Genomic DNA, 18420 nt, shown 5'->3' with positions numbered 1-18420 from the left:
AACAACTAACTTCACATTTGCTCTATTTTGGTTTGTTACATATACCAATGAAAGTAACTTGTTATATTCCATAAGTGCAAAGAAATGCCTGTTGATCCTGCCAGAACTCTTGTAAGCTGATCAATTCTCATGCTCTTTGCTTCTGCTGACATTGTTCACAGCTCTCTTTGGACTACAGAACACCTTTCCCCTGTGCTATGCAGATGAGGAGAGAGGGAGATGTTCAGTAGCCCCAAAAACTTCCTGTCCTAGGGTGATAATGCTGGTTTTCCATAGATATAGTACAGTGAATGAATGTTGTCACCCTGGGACAGAACGTGTGTTACTGGCAGAATCACCTAAATAAAGGAACCAAGCCTGATAAAGATAATATATTCCACTTGCATCTTCAAACAGTGTTTTTAGGAACCATCTCACTTTACAGGATCTATGATTTGGAGATCCCTACAGGAGTATTTAGCTTCCCTTCCATAGTGAGAGCACCAAAACACCAGCTTCAGAAATCTATCACACTATTAAACATACAGTATGTCCTCCCTTCAAATGTTTAGAGGTACTATTTCATCTGTTCATAATTTAGTCTTGGAGAGACAAGCCCCAAACTCCCTTTTGTATGTTGAAAAATGAGATGGGAACCTAAGAGGTAGCTTTGATCATGAAGACTGCAAACAAATCTGGCACACCGCAGCCTATTGCTCAATAAACACGTCTGTTCTCGAATCCAAATATAAATTGTTTATGAGGTGGTACATGTTCCCTCAACACTTAGCAGAGTTTCTAACCACCTCTTTAAGTATGTCTTTCAGGTGATGTCAGAACCCAGGTAGGCTTTGGTAGGACTTTCCTAAAAGTATTGGGCTAGTTTGCACCAACTTGTATATACTATTTTTGGGAAGGAAATAAATAATTCACTAGGTGAATCGCTGCTGAACTGCAAACCAGCCAACTGTATGAATTCACAATTCTACCATTCTACTTTTCTATTTTCTATTCACAGTGGCCGAACAAGTACTACCAAAAGCATGGTGGTCCTCTAATCTCACAATTGGAAAAATAGTTTTTTTTTTTACATATGAAAAAATGGCTGTGGTGCTCGAAGTCTTCATAGAAAATTTTGAGCAAGTATGGACCCCTCGGTCCCTGTTAACACATTTAGCCCTTACTCTGATACATATTGAGATACAAGGTGGTATGGTCCCATTCCCCAGGCCCGTCCTAACCCTCCTCTGTATGCCTTTTCTGACCCTTCCTATTTGTTCCCCTCCCCCTGTTCCTTTTTTCGGGTCTCTACCTTTTCTCTAAAACTCTCTTGCTTTCTAAAATCACCAGACACAATTCATTTACCTATGGGCCTCAAGTTAGTGGCCTGTAATTGTATCTTCAGCACTAGAGCACATTTTCCTAGCACCAGAGTAATCAAGTGTCTCTGCTCAGGCACAAACCTGACCACACTCAGGCGCAAACCTATGCTTAAAAGACTGAAAAAAAAAGCTTGAGGCTTTGCATCTCTTCTATAATGGAGATGATCTATTTGTTTTTATATGTTCAATACTTGATTTTATTAATGTGTAAGTTTGCAAGCTTATTTAGATATGCCATAGGCAAACTACGGCCCGGCGGACCTTTTAATCCGGCCCGCAGAGCGTGATAAAAAAAAAAAAAACAGCCAGGGCAGGCAAACATTGGCTGTCAGGATGTGTGTAGGCGGGGCAGCGTGACGAACGTGAGGGGAGCTAGGCTACTCTCACAGTCCGCCCTGAAGACCGGAACGGCGCGGGAACACGGCGAGAGGAACGCGCGGAGCAAAGGTAAGTAAATTGACACAGGGGGGACTTGGCTTACTACTTGGGGGGGAATAGTACTATGGGGGATGAAATACTATATGAGGGATGAATTAATATGGGGGATGAATTACTATAGGGGGGATGAATTACTATGGGGGATGAATTACTATATGGGGGATTAATTACTATGCTTACTATGAGGGAATATTACTATACTTACTATGGATGGCATGGTAGTGGCTGGGCCGGCCAGCAGCTAGTGGGGGGCATAAAAGTTTTGTAAAATAACTCTTTTTATGCTTTTCTACCTTAAATTAATCTAAACATTTAATGTTACAAATTTTAATTTAATTTATATTAATTCACACATACACATCATTCATCTACTCTTGGTCCGGCCCCCGGGTCCAATATATGAACCCATTGCAGCCCTCAAGTCAAAAAGTTTGCCCACCCCTGCCATAGGATCATTGAGCTGTGACATTGTTACCACACTGATGACTGCCCTATCATGTCTAGGACTAATATCAGAAATGGTGTTGACATACAATGCTCATCAAAGTCATAATATATGTCCAGAAACCTAAAAACAACAAAGCTTTTATTAGGCTCATGATGTAAATGAAAGAGAGATGTTAAATTATTGGGACTCCTGTATTATCAACACAGGTTACAGCTACAGGCTGATGAAAAATGGGGACAAGGTACTTTCATTGCAGCTAAAAAGAACAAAAACATGAATATAATTGTTCATAAATAATTTTCTAATTTTATCTTACAATGTAATCAGTAGCAGTAAAGCAGAGGCTAACAGTACATACTTTTGGGCACACAGGCACTTTCGTCAGATGTCAGCAATGACATCCTGCCAGACTGGATATGTACATACAAATGTTTCAGAGATGAGTCAAGATCCTGCAGTTTAAACATTACGCACTCTACAGTACAGCCAGACTGATCGAACAGCCATTGCAGCCAATATGGAAGAAAAATATAGTGGAACTATTTTAAAAATATTCTTCCAAAATATATTGACATATTTGAAATGATACCATTTTGGCCATATTCAATATATTTCAATAAATATATATACTGCATGCTGAAATGTGTTTTTATTACAAAATATATGAAAAATAAATTTCAAATATACTGTATGTCTTTAAAAATACAAATCTAAAAAATTTTTTTTAAATATATTCTTCAGATTTTTTTTAAGATATAAAAAAGTCATTTTAACATATATTTTTATATATATTTGTAAATGCATTCCAAAAATGTAAATTTGTATCTTTAAAGACGCACAGTACTGTATATTTGAAATGTATTTTAAAAAATATTTTTCATATATTTTGTAATAAAAACACATTTCAACATGCAGTGTATGTATATGTATATATATATATATATATATATATATATATAGAATATGACCAAAATTGTAGCATTTCAAATATATGTCAATATATTTGGGAAGAATCTTTTTAAAATATATTTCAAATATATTTTTCTTCCATGTGGGAGGGTATTATACACAGAGATGTTCTGCAACCATATTGTATTTCCGAATGCAAAAAGCTATGGGCTAAACACAGTAATCTATAGAACTCATCTGACCTTATGAAACCTACCACTAAATAGCTACTAAGAAGCTGCCATAGTTCCAAGAATTGCTCAGCTGCTTTGGCCACTACGCAGCACCAGCTCTGAACCCCCCTTTAAATAAACTATGTTAAGATACTGTGTACATACTTCTCCAGAGATTCCCCCATCCTCTGGAACTCTCTAAACCCAATTTATCAGACTATCACCGACTTTGCTCATTTTTAGGCGATCTCTGAAAACCTATCTCTTCAGGGAAGCCTATCCTGCCCTCAGGTAATAATGGAATCTTCTACTCTTCCTACCACTCCATCCCCCACAGTTACTACCTTTTTGTACCACTAGCCCCTCCCTCTTAGATTGTAAGCTCCAAGGAGCAGGACCCTCCTAACCCTCTTGTATTGAACTGTATTGTTGCAGTATTGTCTCCTGTTATATTGTAAAGCGCTGAGCAAACTGTTGGCGCTATATAAATCCTGCATAATAATAACATTTGATGTGATATGTTAGTGAGTTAAAAAATCTCTTTGAGCAGATCCTTATCTACTATGTATATGCTTGAATACATAGGATATTATCCTTCAGTTAAATACAACTTAATGACCTAATGGCAAGGTCGTATTTAATGATCCTTCTGCCCTATGTACTCATCAACAAAAGGCATCATTTAAAAAGCTCCACCCTTTCTGCCACATGAATATCTTTTCTGAATAACTTTGAGAACAACTAGGGAGTGCTATTGTTGGCAAGATGATATCTGCTTCCATTTCCACCATTTGATTATACAGTCAGTCTAATAAGAGGTCTAAGAGATTCAAGAGATTGTTGCCTGAATCCTACATCTCCTCTTGACAGCCCTTGCCATTGTTTTGCCTATGCACAAATATCCTGAAATAGCCAATCAAAAAAAAAAAGATGAAAAAAGTGCATTATGTAAATGTTGTATCTTTGTTCTGACTGCTCTAACCTCGCTGCCAGTCCTTAGTAGTAATATAAGCCTTTATTATTCTTTAAACTATTTCTGCAGCTATTTTAAACCATGCAAAGGCATGTTCAAAGCCTGCCTGAATGCTTACAGTTTACCCAGGAATGCTTCCCATATTGTCTAATAAACAGGTTGCTAGGATACCATTGCTATGTCTGTTAAGTGTACTGGAGCTTCCAGCACTAATAATTTTCTCTGGGATTGGAAATACCCCTTTGTGATATTTATTGATCTCAAGTTTCTGAAGTTCAATGAGTAAAGAAGAAAGGTCTCATTCAGAGCAAGTGAAAATTCTGTGAACAATAAATAAAGGGTGTATTTTTCTTCCAAGCCACCTACTGAAATCCCTTTCTAAAATGGAACATTAAACATTTATTGAGGAGAACAGCCAATACATCACATCCTTCCAAACACAACAAGACTTGCAAATTAGAAAATGAATCCTATAAAAAAAACAATTAAACTGAAATGTTATTGACAAGTTTAAAATGCTTTTTTAATTATTTCACTATACTGCACAAAGTCGAGTTTATATTCTATCTTGTCAATAATCCAGTAAACACATTTACCATTTAATTGTTCATTAGAGACTTAATTATATTACTTAAAAATGGTGACTCGGTATGTATCCTACAGGAAAACCTCAAATTCTATTTTGAAAGTGACTTAATACATTTACCACAGTTTTCCCTTGACACTAACATAGCTGGTTAAAACTTCTTGTTAATACTAAACAAAACTTCTTATTTTTTTCATGTCAGTTTAAATGTGCCAATGTTTATAGGACTAATTCTAGAATAAAAGAGCACACCTTGTATCTGGAGAAACTCCAAAAACCAACACATTGGAGCAACCCTTTGCCCTTGGACATCTAATACCAGCTTTTTCCTGATGGGCATCTAAGGCCCAACCCTTTTCCCTTAGATGCCCAAAACAATCCTTTCCCCTTTTGACTCCTAAAAAAATAACTCTATTCTCCTAGAGACCGTAAAACTAAAGATCTTTTGTTAGACATGTAAAAAACAACCCGTTTTCTCTTAGACACCTAAATCCCAACTGCTTTTCATCATACTTGAAAAGACTAGCCCTTTTCCATTAAACACCTAAAAACCTCCCATCTTCCATCAGACATAGAAAAACAGTTCTTTCCCATAAACACAAAGCCTTACCCTTTTACACTTAAAAACTTGCTCTTTTCCAACAACCCTTTTCTTTTAGACTCCTAAGTTTCACCAGTTATTGGAGTTAGCTACAAAATTACCATCTTCATTAGGTACTCATGTTTTTAATTTCTTCCCTACTGCGCTAAACCCAAAGGATGGCTACAGGACGGTTGTCTAGTTCTGGGATGATGTCACGCACCCGGTGCGGCTAGTGATTGCTGTGTCCAACAGGCACAGCTGATCACATGATACAGTAAACAGCCAATCACAGCGGCCTTTTACCACGTGATCAGCTGTGTCCAATGACACAGCAGATCACTGGGTAAATACAGTTGCCGGTTATCGGCTGTACTTTCCGATAACCGGCAATTGTCAGAGAAGTGATCGGCACTGATCATCAGGGAACTGCCCTGATGATCAGTGTCCAGTAGTGCCGCCCACCTGTGCCACCCACCTGTGCCTATCAGTGCTGCCCACCTGTACCCATCAATGCCACCCACATGTGCCCTGCAGTGCCACCCGTGCCCATAAGTGCCACCCACCTGTGCCCAGCAGTGCCATCCATCAGTGCTGCCCAGCAGTGCTGTCAGTCAGTGGCACCCAGCAGTAGTCATCAGTGCTGCCTATCAGTGCAGCATCATCAGTGCCAGCTCATCAATGCCACCCAGTGCAGCCTCATGAACGCACATCAGTGAAGGAGAAAAATTACCTGTTTGCAAAATTTTATAATAGAAACAAAAAAAAAACCTTTTTTTTCAAATCTGTTGCTCTTTTTTGTTTATAGCTCAAAAAAATAAACCCACAGTGGCAATGAAATACCACCAAAAGAAAGCTCTATTTGTGTGATTTCATATGAGTACAGTGTTGCATGACTGCGCAATTGTGTCTGTGTGGACAGGTATTGTAGCCAGATAGTAGTAACTTTGTAGCCAGCTACAATTCAGTGATCACCAGACAAAATAGTGACATGTATCACTGCTTCAGAAAATCTGCAGTATATTACCATATCCTTTGGTCCATATTAACCAAAAAGTTAACTTTTTAAAAACTATGTAATGGATAAAGTTGTCACCCACATCATTCATTCAAAACTAGTAATGCACTGATATATTGGTTGAAAATAGGCAGTAACAAAACTTTTTATCATCCACAAACATTTGGTTGGCATCTGTGACAAAGAAAAGTATTTTTTCCACATGCACTGACAGCAAAAAACCTACAAGTACTTTTGTATTCCTTTTCCAAACAGATTACCTAGTTGTCATGTATTGGAGTCCTCTACTGTATGACTCTTGGAAACAATAGAACCAGAAAGTGACATACAAATGGTCTCTTAAGTGACTATGTTATAGAAAACAAGGGAATCCCATGTGTTTACAATTTCCTCCTGAATGATTTCCTGCTGCAGTAATTCATTACAATGGCCTCTTCCCAGGCACGAAATTTGAAACAGAACATCAGAACATAATTCAGTCTGCTTCCACTGTGCCATGCTGATTGTGCACCAACAAAGTGCAGTGAGCTTGTTTGCTGGCATCGGCAAAATGTCAACAGAAATATTTACTCATGTAAATCTTCTTTTTTATTTGTGCTTTTTATTAACAACAATAACCAATAAACCTAATCTGATATTTGAAGCCCTGCCTTTACAGGCAGTCCCCAAGTTACAAACATCGAACTTACATACGACTCGATACTTAAGAACGGAGGCAGAGTGACATTAGACTGGTCCCAGAAGCTGCTGGGCGGCCATCCTGCTGATCACTGCATGCTGTCACCTACTGTCCGGTAGACCTGTCAGTTAACCCTTCCCTATGCTATCCTACATACAAATTAAATTTAAGAACAAACCTACAGAACCTTTCTTGTTCGTAACCCGGGGACTGCCTGTATTGTAGTTTTTTGTTGTTTGTGAAGCACTTCAGCCTGTCCTCTGTCATAAGGGGCCTACTACCCTGCACTGCTCCAATTGGGGCACCTGTGTGCATGCGTTCCTGGGCTTAGGACTACATTCTCATGTGCTAATGCTGCCTGCACCTGTGTGTACACATATCCCATCATCTGAGGACACCACAGCTTCACCTCTGCTTTGTCTCTCTACAGAATGTCATTGGCTGAGGCTGCAGCTAAGGCACCAGAAGCCCTGCCTCTGCTCTTCTTCCCATGTACATGGATTGACAGCAGCTTCGAAAATAAAAACAGCAGCTTTACCTCTGCATTGCCTCCTCTCAAACTCTGGCAGGCAAAATATGGGAGTGCCTGTACATTGTGAGCTCCCCTCTCCCTGTTTCGGGGTGGTGTCTATTAGCTGGCTGTCAGAGAACTTCTCAGGGGTCTAAAAACCTTACGCTATTGTATTAAACCATGCATTGTGAATCTCCCTATGTCATCCTTGTAATTTCGATCTTTTCAGCTCAAATTGCAAGGAGTTCCGCTCCTTGGTGTAATACAGTCCCATGTTTCTGTATATGCATTGCGTGTTGTTTTACCATGCTGTATTTCAAAATTCAATAAAAACCTTTGTAAAATAAAACTATGTAATGTTAGGCAAATTTAAAAAAAAAAAAAAATCATGATTTTAATCTTAGTGTATCTAATTGATCTAAATAATGTAAATTTATATGAGGTAATAATTTATAGAATAGTAATAATGTAATGTAAAATATTACTGTTGATACAGCAGGATTTCTTTTCATTTTTTGTGTTGTAACCAAAAAAAAGGGAAAGTTAATCTCCAAAATGGGTTGAAAGCAAAAAAAACCTGTTGCAGCTTTTTCCTGTAGCATCCTCCTAGATAGGTGCTAGTATAAGCAGATTACAGTTGGTTCCTCTGCTTAAAAGGAGGAGCATGATTATTAATGCCGCTCCAGCCAATCCCAGGGATTGTAGCCCTGAAGGATACTGGAAGAGGGTATTTATTCTCCGGGCATACTGAGCTCTGGGTCTTTCCAGGAGAGGACTGTACCAGCTTGGGAGAAGGCACACCTCCTCCCCCGGGCACCTGCTGCCATGTGGCCTTAGGTGGGCAACCTGAGGGCCTGAAGTAAGAGAGAGAGAGAGAGAGAGACCCTGGTTCTTCAGAAAGCTGACTGAGGGGAGCTGTCTGCCAAAGATCTGTCTGGTATTACTGGAGGGCATCGCTTGGAAGATTGGAAGGCGGCTACCATTCTGTCCTTGGGCCTTGTGAGTACATACACTATGGGATCTTGGGGACCTGTGTGCTTTGCTACCCCTCTGGTGCTTTAAAGTCAGCGTGGCTCTGAAAAAGGGGATGCCAGCTGGTGTCCTGAAGAGAACTGTCCGTTTAACCCTTCCCGGACATTGGAACTTTGCTCAAGGCTACTACTTAAGGTAGATTTGTCCTCATCTGTAATTAGTTCTATTCCTGGAGTATCCAACTAAATTCCCCATCCCTGTCCAAGTTCTCCAATAATAAAACTACAAAAACAATAGCCCCTAGACTGATTGAAGACATTGAGCAAAAGTGTGTGTCTACCTGGCTGTGAAACTACCTTATTCCTGGCTGCGGGGTAAAATTAGCAAAGACCTGGACAATAATTTAGCTGCTCCTATGGGGGGGGGGGGCGCTACATAGCATTTTGAAAATTAGAAAATCGTTCCACTGTCAGACTGGATGACACATCTGTAGGCTGTATTGCTAGTGTTCTGGGTTAATTTCTCTCCATGGTTATTTTCTGCCTGAAGTCCATCCTTTGCAAGGGTTTCCTAGAGGTGCTTTGGTTTCTTCCCACAGTCCAAAAACATTTTTATACGTTCAATGGTTTCAGTCAAAATTAACTCTACTGTGTGCATGTTTGTATGTGTTTGCTAGAAATATAACCTTCTTTTGGGGGCAATAATTGATGTGAATGATTATTGGTGCTTGGCAAACGAGTACAAAATATGCTGCTATATAAATAAGTAAATGGTGCATCACATCCTATGACACTTTTTTCCTAGGTTTCACGTTATTTAACTTACTCTGCAATCCGTGTGATAGCAAATCCTCAAAGGACATTTAGGCTTTAAACCTTGTAAGTTTTACATCTGGCATACAGACTATACATCAATCTTGCCTATATCAGATATAAGTACATGTTATGAGAGTCTGTTATATGAATATCCTATACATTTTCTCAACCCCTCATTTTCGACACCTTCAAATCACAAACAGACATATACGGCACAATCCTGATAAGATACAGCTGTAGTTGAAGATTGTTCCTAAATTCAAATCTATTCTGCGACACAAATAAAGGGGTTTGTGGGGGGGGGGGGGTGGGGGGACAAATCAAGTGAGACAAAGCAAACTATCAGATTAAAGACTTAAGCCAAACCACACTGTATGCAAAATATATACATAATAACCAATATAATAACCAACCACCATCATACTTTATATAATAGATGCTAAGCCTTGCCCAGTAAAAAATAGGACTATCCAGTTCAACTTGCCAGCCTACCCCAGTCTAATAATGGCTATTGTCGGCAAGGAACATGGATAAGTATAACTTATCAAAAAGGGTGATAAGAAAGCCAGTTCAAACTGCCAGCCAGTTAGCCAACTATCAAAAACCAAATTAACCTGTCTAAGAACATGCGTTTAAAAAACAGGGGTTTAGTTAGCACACATTTGCAAATACATACGTAAGCCACAGAGCCACATCACGGCACTCTGAGTATCTGTGGTCCTAACTCTATAAATCTAGAGAGTCCTCACAATGGAGGCACATGCTTTTAAATGGATAGAAACAAGGGCAGGTGAACCTGAGGGAGCCCACCAGCATGTGCCTCCATTGTGAGGACTCTCTAGATTTATAGAGTTAGGACCACAGGTACTCAGGGTGCCGTGATGTGGCTCTGTGGTTTACGTATGTATTTGCAAATGTGTGCTAACTAAACCCCTGTTTTTAAATGCATGTTCTTAGGTTAATTTGGTTTTTGATAGTTGGCTAACTGGCTGGCAGTTTGAACTGGCTTTCTTATCCCCCTCTTTTGAGAAGTTATACTTATCCATGTTCCTTGCCGACAATAGCCATTATTAGACTGAGGTAGGCTAGCAAGTTGAACTGGACAGTCCTATTTTTTACTTTGTGACGCCTTCCATGTTCACAGTTTAAAAAGCCAGTTATACTGTAGACCTGGGTAGGTGACCAGTTTTTTCTTTGTATGTTAATTTTGGAGGTTCAGTGGGTGCATTGGACACCCTGGCTGCCGTTGTGCTACATGCTGGGTGTCAGGTGCGCTCCCATGACCTTAATGAGGGGTGGGCTCCCTCAGGTTCACCTGCCCTTGTTTCTATCCATTTAAATGCATGTGCACCCATTGTGAGGACTCTCTAGATTTATAGAGTTAGGACCACAGACACTCAGGGTGCCGTGATGTGGCTCTGTGGCTTACGTATGTATTTGCAAATGTGTGCTAACTAAACCCCTGTTTTTAAACGCATGTTCTTAGACAGGTTAATTTGGTTTTTGATAGTTGGCTAACTGGCTGTCAGTTTGAACTGGCTTTCTTATCCCCCTCTTTTGATAAGGTATACTTATCCATGTTCCTTGCCGACAATAGCCATTATTAGACTGGGGTAGGCTGGCAAGTTGAACTGGATAGTCCTATTTTTTACTTTGTGACGCCTTCCATGTTCACTGTTTAAAAAGCTAGGAGGAGCCTCTGCACGCCTTGTCGTTAAGCCACCGGATCAGGAGGTCCGGTGGCCATCATTTATATTCACTGGTCAGTGTATTTAAAGAGCTCATTTTCAATATACCTGTATAGGTACTCCAACCCTGTACGTTTACTGTTTTATCTTAATGATATATACTCAATAAATACTTTTTATAATACTACACTATGAGCATTCTCATCTCTACTACCTGGCACTGAGCCTCCACATCTCAGCCCAGCATTCTAGGAGTCCACCCAGGCAGGACAATTTGGGAAATTGGTCCAGATCAACTTCTCTGGCAGCCGTCACCCTATCCACCACCAGAGGGCACCTTTATCATCAGGCTATACCTTCATGGGACCTCCGGCTTCATGGAATTTCTATGTGCACATTAAATTGCACTTCCGGTGAGTGGGCAATTTTTCTACACCTTCATGTTAGGATGCTGGAATATACCCATTTGGATTGAAGTCGTTTATACTCCATCACTGGAATATACCTTTTTGGACTGATATTATATTACCTTGGACTGTTTAACATCCAGTTTATGGGATTTTTCCATTTCTGTCATATTTCGTCATACTTTAGACAGTGTGTTTTATTTATATAGCGCTGCACACCCTATTTTTATGTCATATTCTTAGAAAGGCTTTGTGGTTCCTTTTTGTGCATTAGCAGCTTTTCATTGGTGCGCTCGCTAAACTCACACATTTATGTTTAAAAAGCCAGTTATAGACCTGGGTATGTGACCAGTTTTTTCTTTGTATGCTAAGCCTTACCCACCTTTAAACTGCTGCACAGCAAAAAAAAAAAAACATCAGAGATGTGCACTCAGTTTTCCGGAGTACTGTTTATAAGCAGCGCTGCAGAGAACGCACACGAGTGTCCAGTGCACCTATGAATGGCTGTGATCAAGCTGTCATCAGAAATCTCAGATCAAAGATAAAATGTACACAGAGTGACTCTGTACCTTGTGATCAATGTGAACCACATTGAGGAAGGGGAGAGCTGAATGTTTTTTAACACAGCCAGAAAGTAGTATAGCAAAAGATTAAAGAAGAAGGTGGGGGTAAAGTTCAACTGACCACTAAAAATTGTGGGAATTGCTGTTTTAGAGTCGAGGTGTTTAAATTTCCGCTGACCACTAATGATTGCGGGGTTGTGTTTTGGAAGGTATAAAGTTTTACTGACCACTGATGATTTTTGTTAAAAGGTTTCTGCAACAGATGAGTAGTTTTTTTTACGTAAGCAGTGGACAAAGATATAGCAAGGTGGCTATGAGGAAACACCTTTATTATTCTTGTCCCTGGTTTTTTAAATGTTCTTCTAAGGCCACTGTGAGCCATGAGAATTATATACTTTTTGCTTAGCAAGCTTCACATGTTATACAAATGTCATGATAAGTCAAGGTATATCTGATGGCCTGAAGATCATAAACCAATTTCAGCTGAAACTGCTTACAAAGTCATTTTGAGTTTTCAGTTTTCATTAATATTTTTGCACAATTTTTATCTTCTCAAATTTTTGTTACTGATATAATTGAAGAACATTTTCATACCTTTGGCTTTGGATTGCCAGTCAGCTTGCATGAAAAAGTTGCTGGCATTCCTTCAAAGATCTTGAAGTGGCGCAGTTTTGTTTCAAATTGAGGAGGGATGCCATCAGATTCATCCCCATGTTCTACATCATCATCCGATTCTTCCACAGGAGAACGTTCTAGGCGATACTCAATTTCACCGATAAGCCTTTGCTCAAAGCTAGACACTTTGTACTCCTATCAGAATAAAATATCAACATGTCAAAATGTCAAAATAAGTAACCTCTCTTTGAAAACACTCAGTCATCCAAATTCTGCAACCACATATTTTCTAATAAACAAATCACTACAGCATTTGTAACATTCCACACTACAAATATTACAGATTGTTTTATGAGTCATACATCTCATTAAGAAAATTTGAGGTTGCCGCCCCTTGAAGACGTCGGATGACTAAACGCGTAGAGCGGGTCTTAGTGGATGAGACGTCAGGACGCTCCTCGAGACTGTCGGCTGTGTTCGCGGTGAGCGAGGCTCATCCCTGCTTTAGCTTTTTGAGACTGATATTGCTGATGTCGGTTGGACACCTTTCTTGTGAGTGCATATTTAAGGCTACAATAAAAATTCTCTTTGTTTAATATACTGCACCATGATACTCTTCTTTGATTCCCCGAGCATTTCCAAAGTTATGAAGGCATGATGACCACTTGCAGTTAAGGCTGTTCCATGTGTGCTGATTTGGCTGATTGCAGTCTATTGCTCCTGGATACTCCAACAGATCATCACTCCCAGAGCAATTGCTATTTTTGCTGATTTATAATTTGATCAGCAAATAGCTCTGGTGAGTTTACCCATTTCATTCGGTGGTGGATTTTGCTACACAGTGTTTTTTCTTGTTTAAGAGATTTTTTTAATCACTTATATTGGTGTTTGGACTTCAATATGAATTACGGACATTTATAAATATATTTTTTATTTTATTTATGTATTTATCTGCAGTTTCATTGGATTTGGTATTTAGCGCATTCCTTTATATATTTTTTAACAAATAAATACACCTCACATTTCCTACTTTATCCAAAACAAGTTTTTGCTTTAGATTTTCTTTTAATATAACTTTACGGTATTTCCTTTAGACAGACAGAGCAATCCTTGTACAGCATGAACAAGTGAAGCAACAAACTCTTTCCAGTCGTTCTCAAGTATGCAACCTCCTCCTGTAAGAGGTACACCAGCCACCAACCTTTGATCAGGGAATTTCAGAACACAAGGGGGGGGGGGGGGTATTTGGTAAAGGTAGATCACTTATTCAGTTTGTAAGGAACATTGCCCCAGAGTTTAATGAAAAAGGCAAAGCTCTGCTGAATTCCATCATCCCATCATGTACAACCAAAAATTGTTGTTTTTTTGTTCTTTGAATGTGAGTGGGTATTCCTTGCAAAGAGAAACGTCACCCTGGCCATTTCCCTTGCAAAGTGCAACATTCCCTATAAACTGAACAACCTATTTACCTTTAGTCAATGGGCCCCGTAGTCTCAATGCTAGATTAAAAATCAAAAGTGATATGTGAGACATTCTCCTGTAGGGAACAGCTTTCTGTTTTATTAGAGTAACAAAAGATCATTTTGTAGGCTTCCATGTTGTTCACAAGCACCAAAACTACAATTCTAAATGTCTCAAAGGAAATGGAAAAGGGAAAATGTTAGTAAGCAAGCTCTTAACCATGTGTATTATTTGGCCTGTAAATGTTAAAGGGGAGAATGACTGTGGTTGTGCTATCTGTTGCCCCATGAGACAGAAGCGGTCTATGAACCACATACTTTTCTTTGTAATAACTTGATCTGTATATCTTGAATTCAACTCCAGGGACCTGTAATATGTGTTTATTTTAAACCACGTTTCTGATTTTTCCAAGCATCAAGCGCTCAGCAGACTTTTTTTTTTTTTACTGCCTTTCTTTAGTTAAGGAATGAGCAAACAGACCTCTGGTGAGGGTCACATAACAACTAGAATAATAAAGACACCCGCAGACTGTTTTCCACACAATAATACTGCATGTTATTTAATCTACACGTGTATAATTAAATTTCAGAGGATATTGTTACCCTCGGAATCCATCCTTTATTTTCCTGCTTGTCATTTATGGATAAATAAACAAAACACTAGCAGTTCTACGGTATTAGTGCCAATACTTAAGTGTCTGTCACTAAGGCTTAACTATAAAAACATTTAAAAAATAATTTTAAGGATTTGCTTGATAAGGTAGAATTATAGCCCTGTGAGAATGATGATATAACTGTTTTGGCATTTTTCACATCTACAGGGACCCTTCTTCACTAGGAAAAGTTTGTCAGATGCTTTTGTGCAAGGTAATACAGGCCACCCTTGGTTACTGCATTCTTTAACTTAACAGTAGACATTTGATCTACGTTAGTTCATTTTGACTGTCAAGGTGAAGATAACATTTTGTATAAAATCAACAAAAATAACAGCATGGGAGAAAAAGTCAAACATCAACTTAAACTGGTCTTGCAAGTGTGATATAATACACTGAATACATGAAATACTACATGTGCTTTCTGATAAATTGAACAATCAGTACTGCTTTGTCTGTTTTTTGTTTTCTTTACAGTTTCATTTTGGATATAGTAAGGGAGGGTTATAACCCCTGTGAGATTTTTGCTTCATCATCTGTATCCCATTGCAGAGATTTCCCTTTACTTCTTGTCTCATAACCAAGCAGGAAGTGAGAGGAAATCCCTGCAAATTAAGGGAATTTCCTGGGGGATCACAGGTCTCCATAACTAGTGTCCCCATTGGAATATTTCCCCTCTATTACTTTTCTGGGGACAACCCAAAATGTTTCACTTTACTCTCACTTTCAATTATGATGGTAAAATAGAAGAGGACAAATAAAAAAAGAGTGAATCACCCTAATAAAGGCACAGACATCAATAAAAACCTGACAGGTATTCTAATCCATCTCCACTCCATCCAAAATGAAAGAAAAAAAAAAAAGTTTTGCCTTTAGTTATATTTTAATATTATATCTGGGTCTATTACTAGACCCCTAGATTTGTTAGCTGAATACACTATATTGCCAAAAGTATTGAGACACCCCTCCAAATCATTGGATTCAGGTGTTCCAATCACCTCCATGGCCACAGGTGTATAAAATCAAGCACCTAGGCATGCAGACTGCTTCTACAAACATTTGTGAAAGAATGGGTCGCTCTCAGGAGCTCAGTGAATTCAAGTGTGGTACCGTGATAGGTTGCCACCTGTGCAAGGGAACTCTAAAGGTGTCAGCATACCAAGACATTTTGGACAATTTCATGCACCAACTTTGTGGAAACAGTTTGGGGATGGCCCCTTCCTGTTCCAACATGACTGCCACCAGTGCACAAAGCAAGGTCCATAAAGACATGGATGATTGCATTTGGGGTGGAGGAACTTTGGCAATATAGTGTAGTTGGGGGGGAGCGGACAAAAATGAATCCTTAGACGAGATTTAACTTACATTTTGGAATGAAAACGTTTTGAACGTTTTAGTCTTCATCCTGTTGGTAACTGGAATAATTGTTCAAACTACCCTATTCAATGTAATGGTATTTTAATTGATGCCCTAAATTCTGGGTTAAAGTGACACATTATGGCTATATAGAAGAATGTGACATTTCTGTTTCAACACTCATTACTAGTAACCTTTTCCTCCGCCTTGCCTTCTCCTTTCAAGATCTGCTTGCAGCTATGTACTTCACACTTTTTATTATGATCAAAACTGCCCAGAAATATTTCAACTATATAAAAATCATCAACCAAAAACAAAAAGCAAATGAACATAAGGTACTTAAAAGAACCTAGTACCTAGATTTAACACAAATATTATATATATATATATATATATATATATATATATATATATATATATATATATATATATATATATACATACATACACATACACACACATAAAGTTCATTCTGGCCACATAGAATATGGTTCAGAATCATATAGTTCTTAAGGTGGTTGTAAAGCCTAAATATTTATCTTAATATCACTCTCTCTCTCCTTCTTATACTTACCTGAGTCCTCACTAGATCCACTGTAGTGCTCATCTGCAGCTTCTCTCTCTTTCTCCCAGTTCCCACATGCTTTACTGAGAGCAGTGGGGCATTGGTTCCCACTGCTGTCAGTGAAATCTTGTGATAAACGGGGGGGGGGGGGGGGCAGCCCCACTGTCCATGTCAATGAACACAGGCAGCGTGGCTTAGGATCAAACACGCAGATGTACCTTAACAGGAAGCAGCCAAGGGGTGCCGGCGAGGGACCCGAAAAGAGGAGGTTCAGGGCTGCTCTGTGCTGTTCCATTGTAGTGTAATGCCCATCTGCAGCGTCTCTCCTTCTCCCCGCTCTCACAGGATTTGCTTAGATCAGTGGGGCAATGGTTCCCACTGCTGTCAGTGAAACCCTGTGACAAAGGAGGGGAGGGGGGCCAAACCCCACTGTCTGTGTCAATGAACACAAGCAGCGTGGCTCAGGTTCAAGCGCACAGGTGTGCCTCGATAGGAAGCAGCCATGGGTGCCAGCAGGGGACCTGAGAAGAGGAGGTTCAGGGTCGCTCTGTGCTGTTCCATTGCACAGAGCAGGTAAGTATGAATCTATTTATTTAAAAAAAAAAAATAAAACTTAGGACTTTACAATCACTTTGTTATTTATACAGTAGATGATAGATTTGGGGAACAAATAAAGGAGCAATAGATTCTCCTACAGATAGAAATATTGAGGAATTTTTCAATTCAGTTAATGAATATTGCTACATTGCAAACAAACCTTACAGTATACGTATACCTACTTAAATATAGTACAAAACTACAAACATAGAATTGAAGTTACATAAATGACTGGTGTTATTTATATGTGGTGAGCACTGGTGTGTCCATGATGTATGCAGGACTTATGCCCATTTCCTATATGGAAGAGGCATTTTATACAAGTGGAATTAAGATGAAGATTGTTTAGAAGTAATTAGTGAAAGTAAACAACACAGTAACTTCATGCAATTATATTATGCATACTCTGGAGACATTACGCAGGTACATAATGTTCTCTGTTACTTGGCTTTCTTCTCTTTATGGATGAATACACGATGTACCAAGTGACAAAACAAGGCATCAAGGAAAACAAGTGTTTATAACAGATGTTAAATTGGGCAAACGGCAAAACGTGTAAGATGTTAGTTTGTAAGACTAATGATCAGTGTGGTGTAGACAAGGAACACAGGTCAATAGTAACCTTCTGCATTTCAAGAGGATTCTCTACAGAAGCATCAACAGAGGCAACTTCCTGCAAAGGTAGAGAAGAAGGTGAAAGCTAAAGCAAGAAAACAGTTACTGCCATGTGCTCTGATGACACTTCTTCATCCTAGAACTCTGACCCAGGAACATGCTATACAGAACAGTATTTGATTCTGTAACCTATTATGAATGTTGCGGTATCAGACAGTGATGAGATTTACTTCTACTAATCTATAACCATTCCAAAAAAAAAAAAAAAAGATGAAATTATTTCATCTTGTGTTTTTGTCACAAATTTATAAAGGAACTACCTGCAGGTAGTTATGTTTACTTACTGAATAATGATCAAGAGCTCTTTGAAGGCATAATAATGGAACCTATTTACAAGTA

At 39.0% G+C, this 18420-nt stretch overlaps 1 protein-coding gene across 1 annotated transcript in view; it reads right to left on the bottom strand.

The window, feature by feature from the left end:
- The window catches only part of LOC149468207 (palladin-like), a 348477-nt gene that overhangs the window by 49297 nt on the left and 280760 nt on the right, over positions 1-18420 (bottom strand). The window contains exons 13-14 of the mRNA XM_089670345.1: positions 18029-18079; positions 12755-12970 (exon numbers count right to left, since the gene is read on the bottom strand). Of these exons, the coding sequence (XP_089526471.1) occupies positions 12755-12970; positions 18029-18079 (267 nt within the window). The remainder of the gene's footprint in view (positions 1-12754; positions 12971-18028; positions 18080-18420) is intronic.

This window comes from Staurois parvus, unplaced genomic scaffold, assembly GCF_062004578.1.
Source record: "Staurois parvus isolate SC_StPar_1 unplaced genomic scaffold, SC_StPar_1.0 ptg000090l, whole genome shotgun sequence".
In the NCBI taxonomy this organism is placed as follows: Eukaryota; Metazoa; Chordata; class Amphibia; order Anura; family Ranidae; genus Staurois; species Staurois parvus.
The sequence above is the reverse complement of the archived record's forward strand: the minus strand, read 5'-3'. Positions and strand labels throughout refer to the sequence as shown.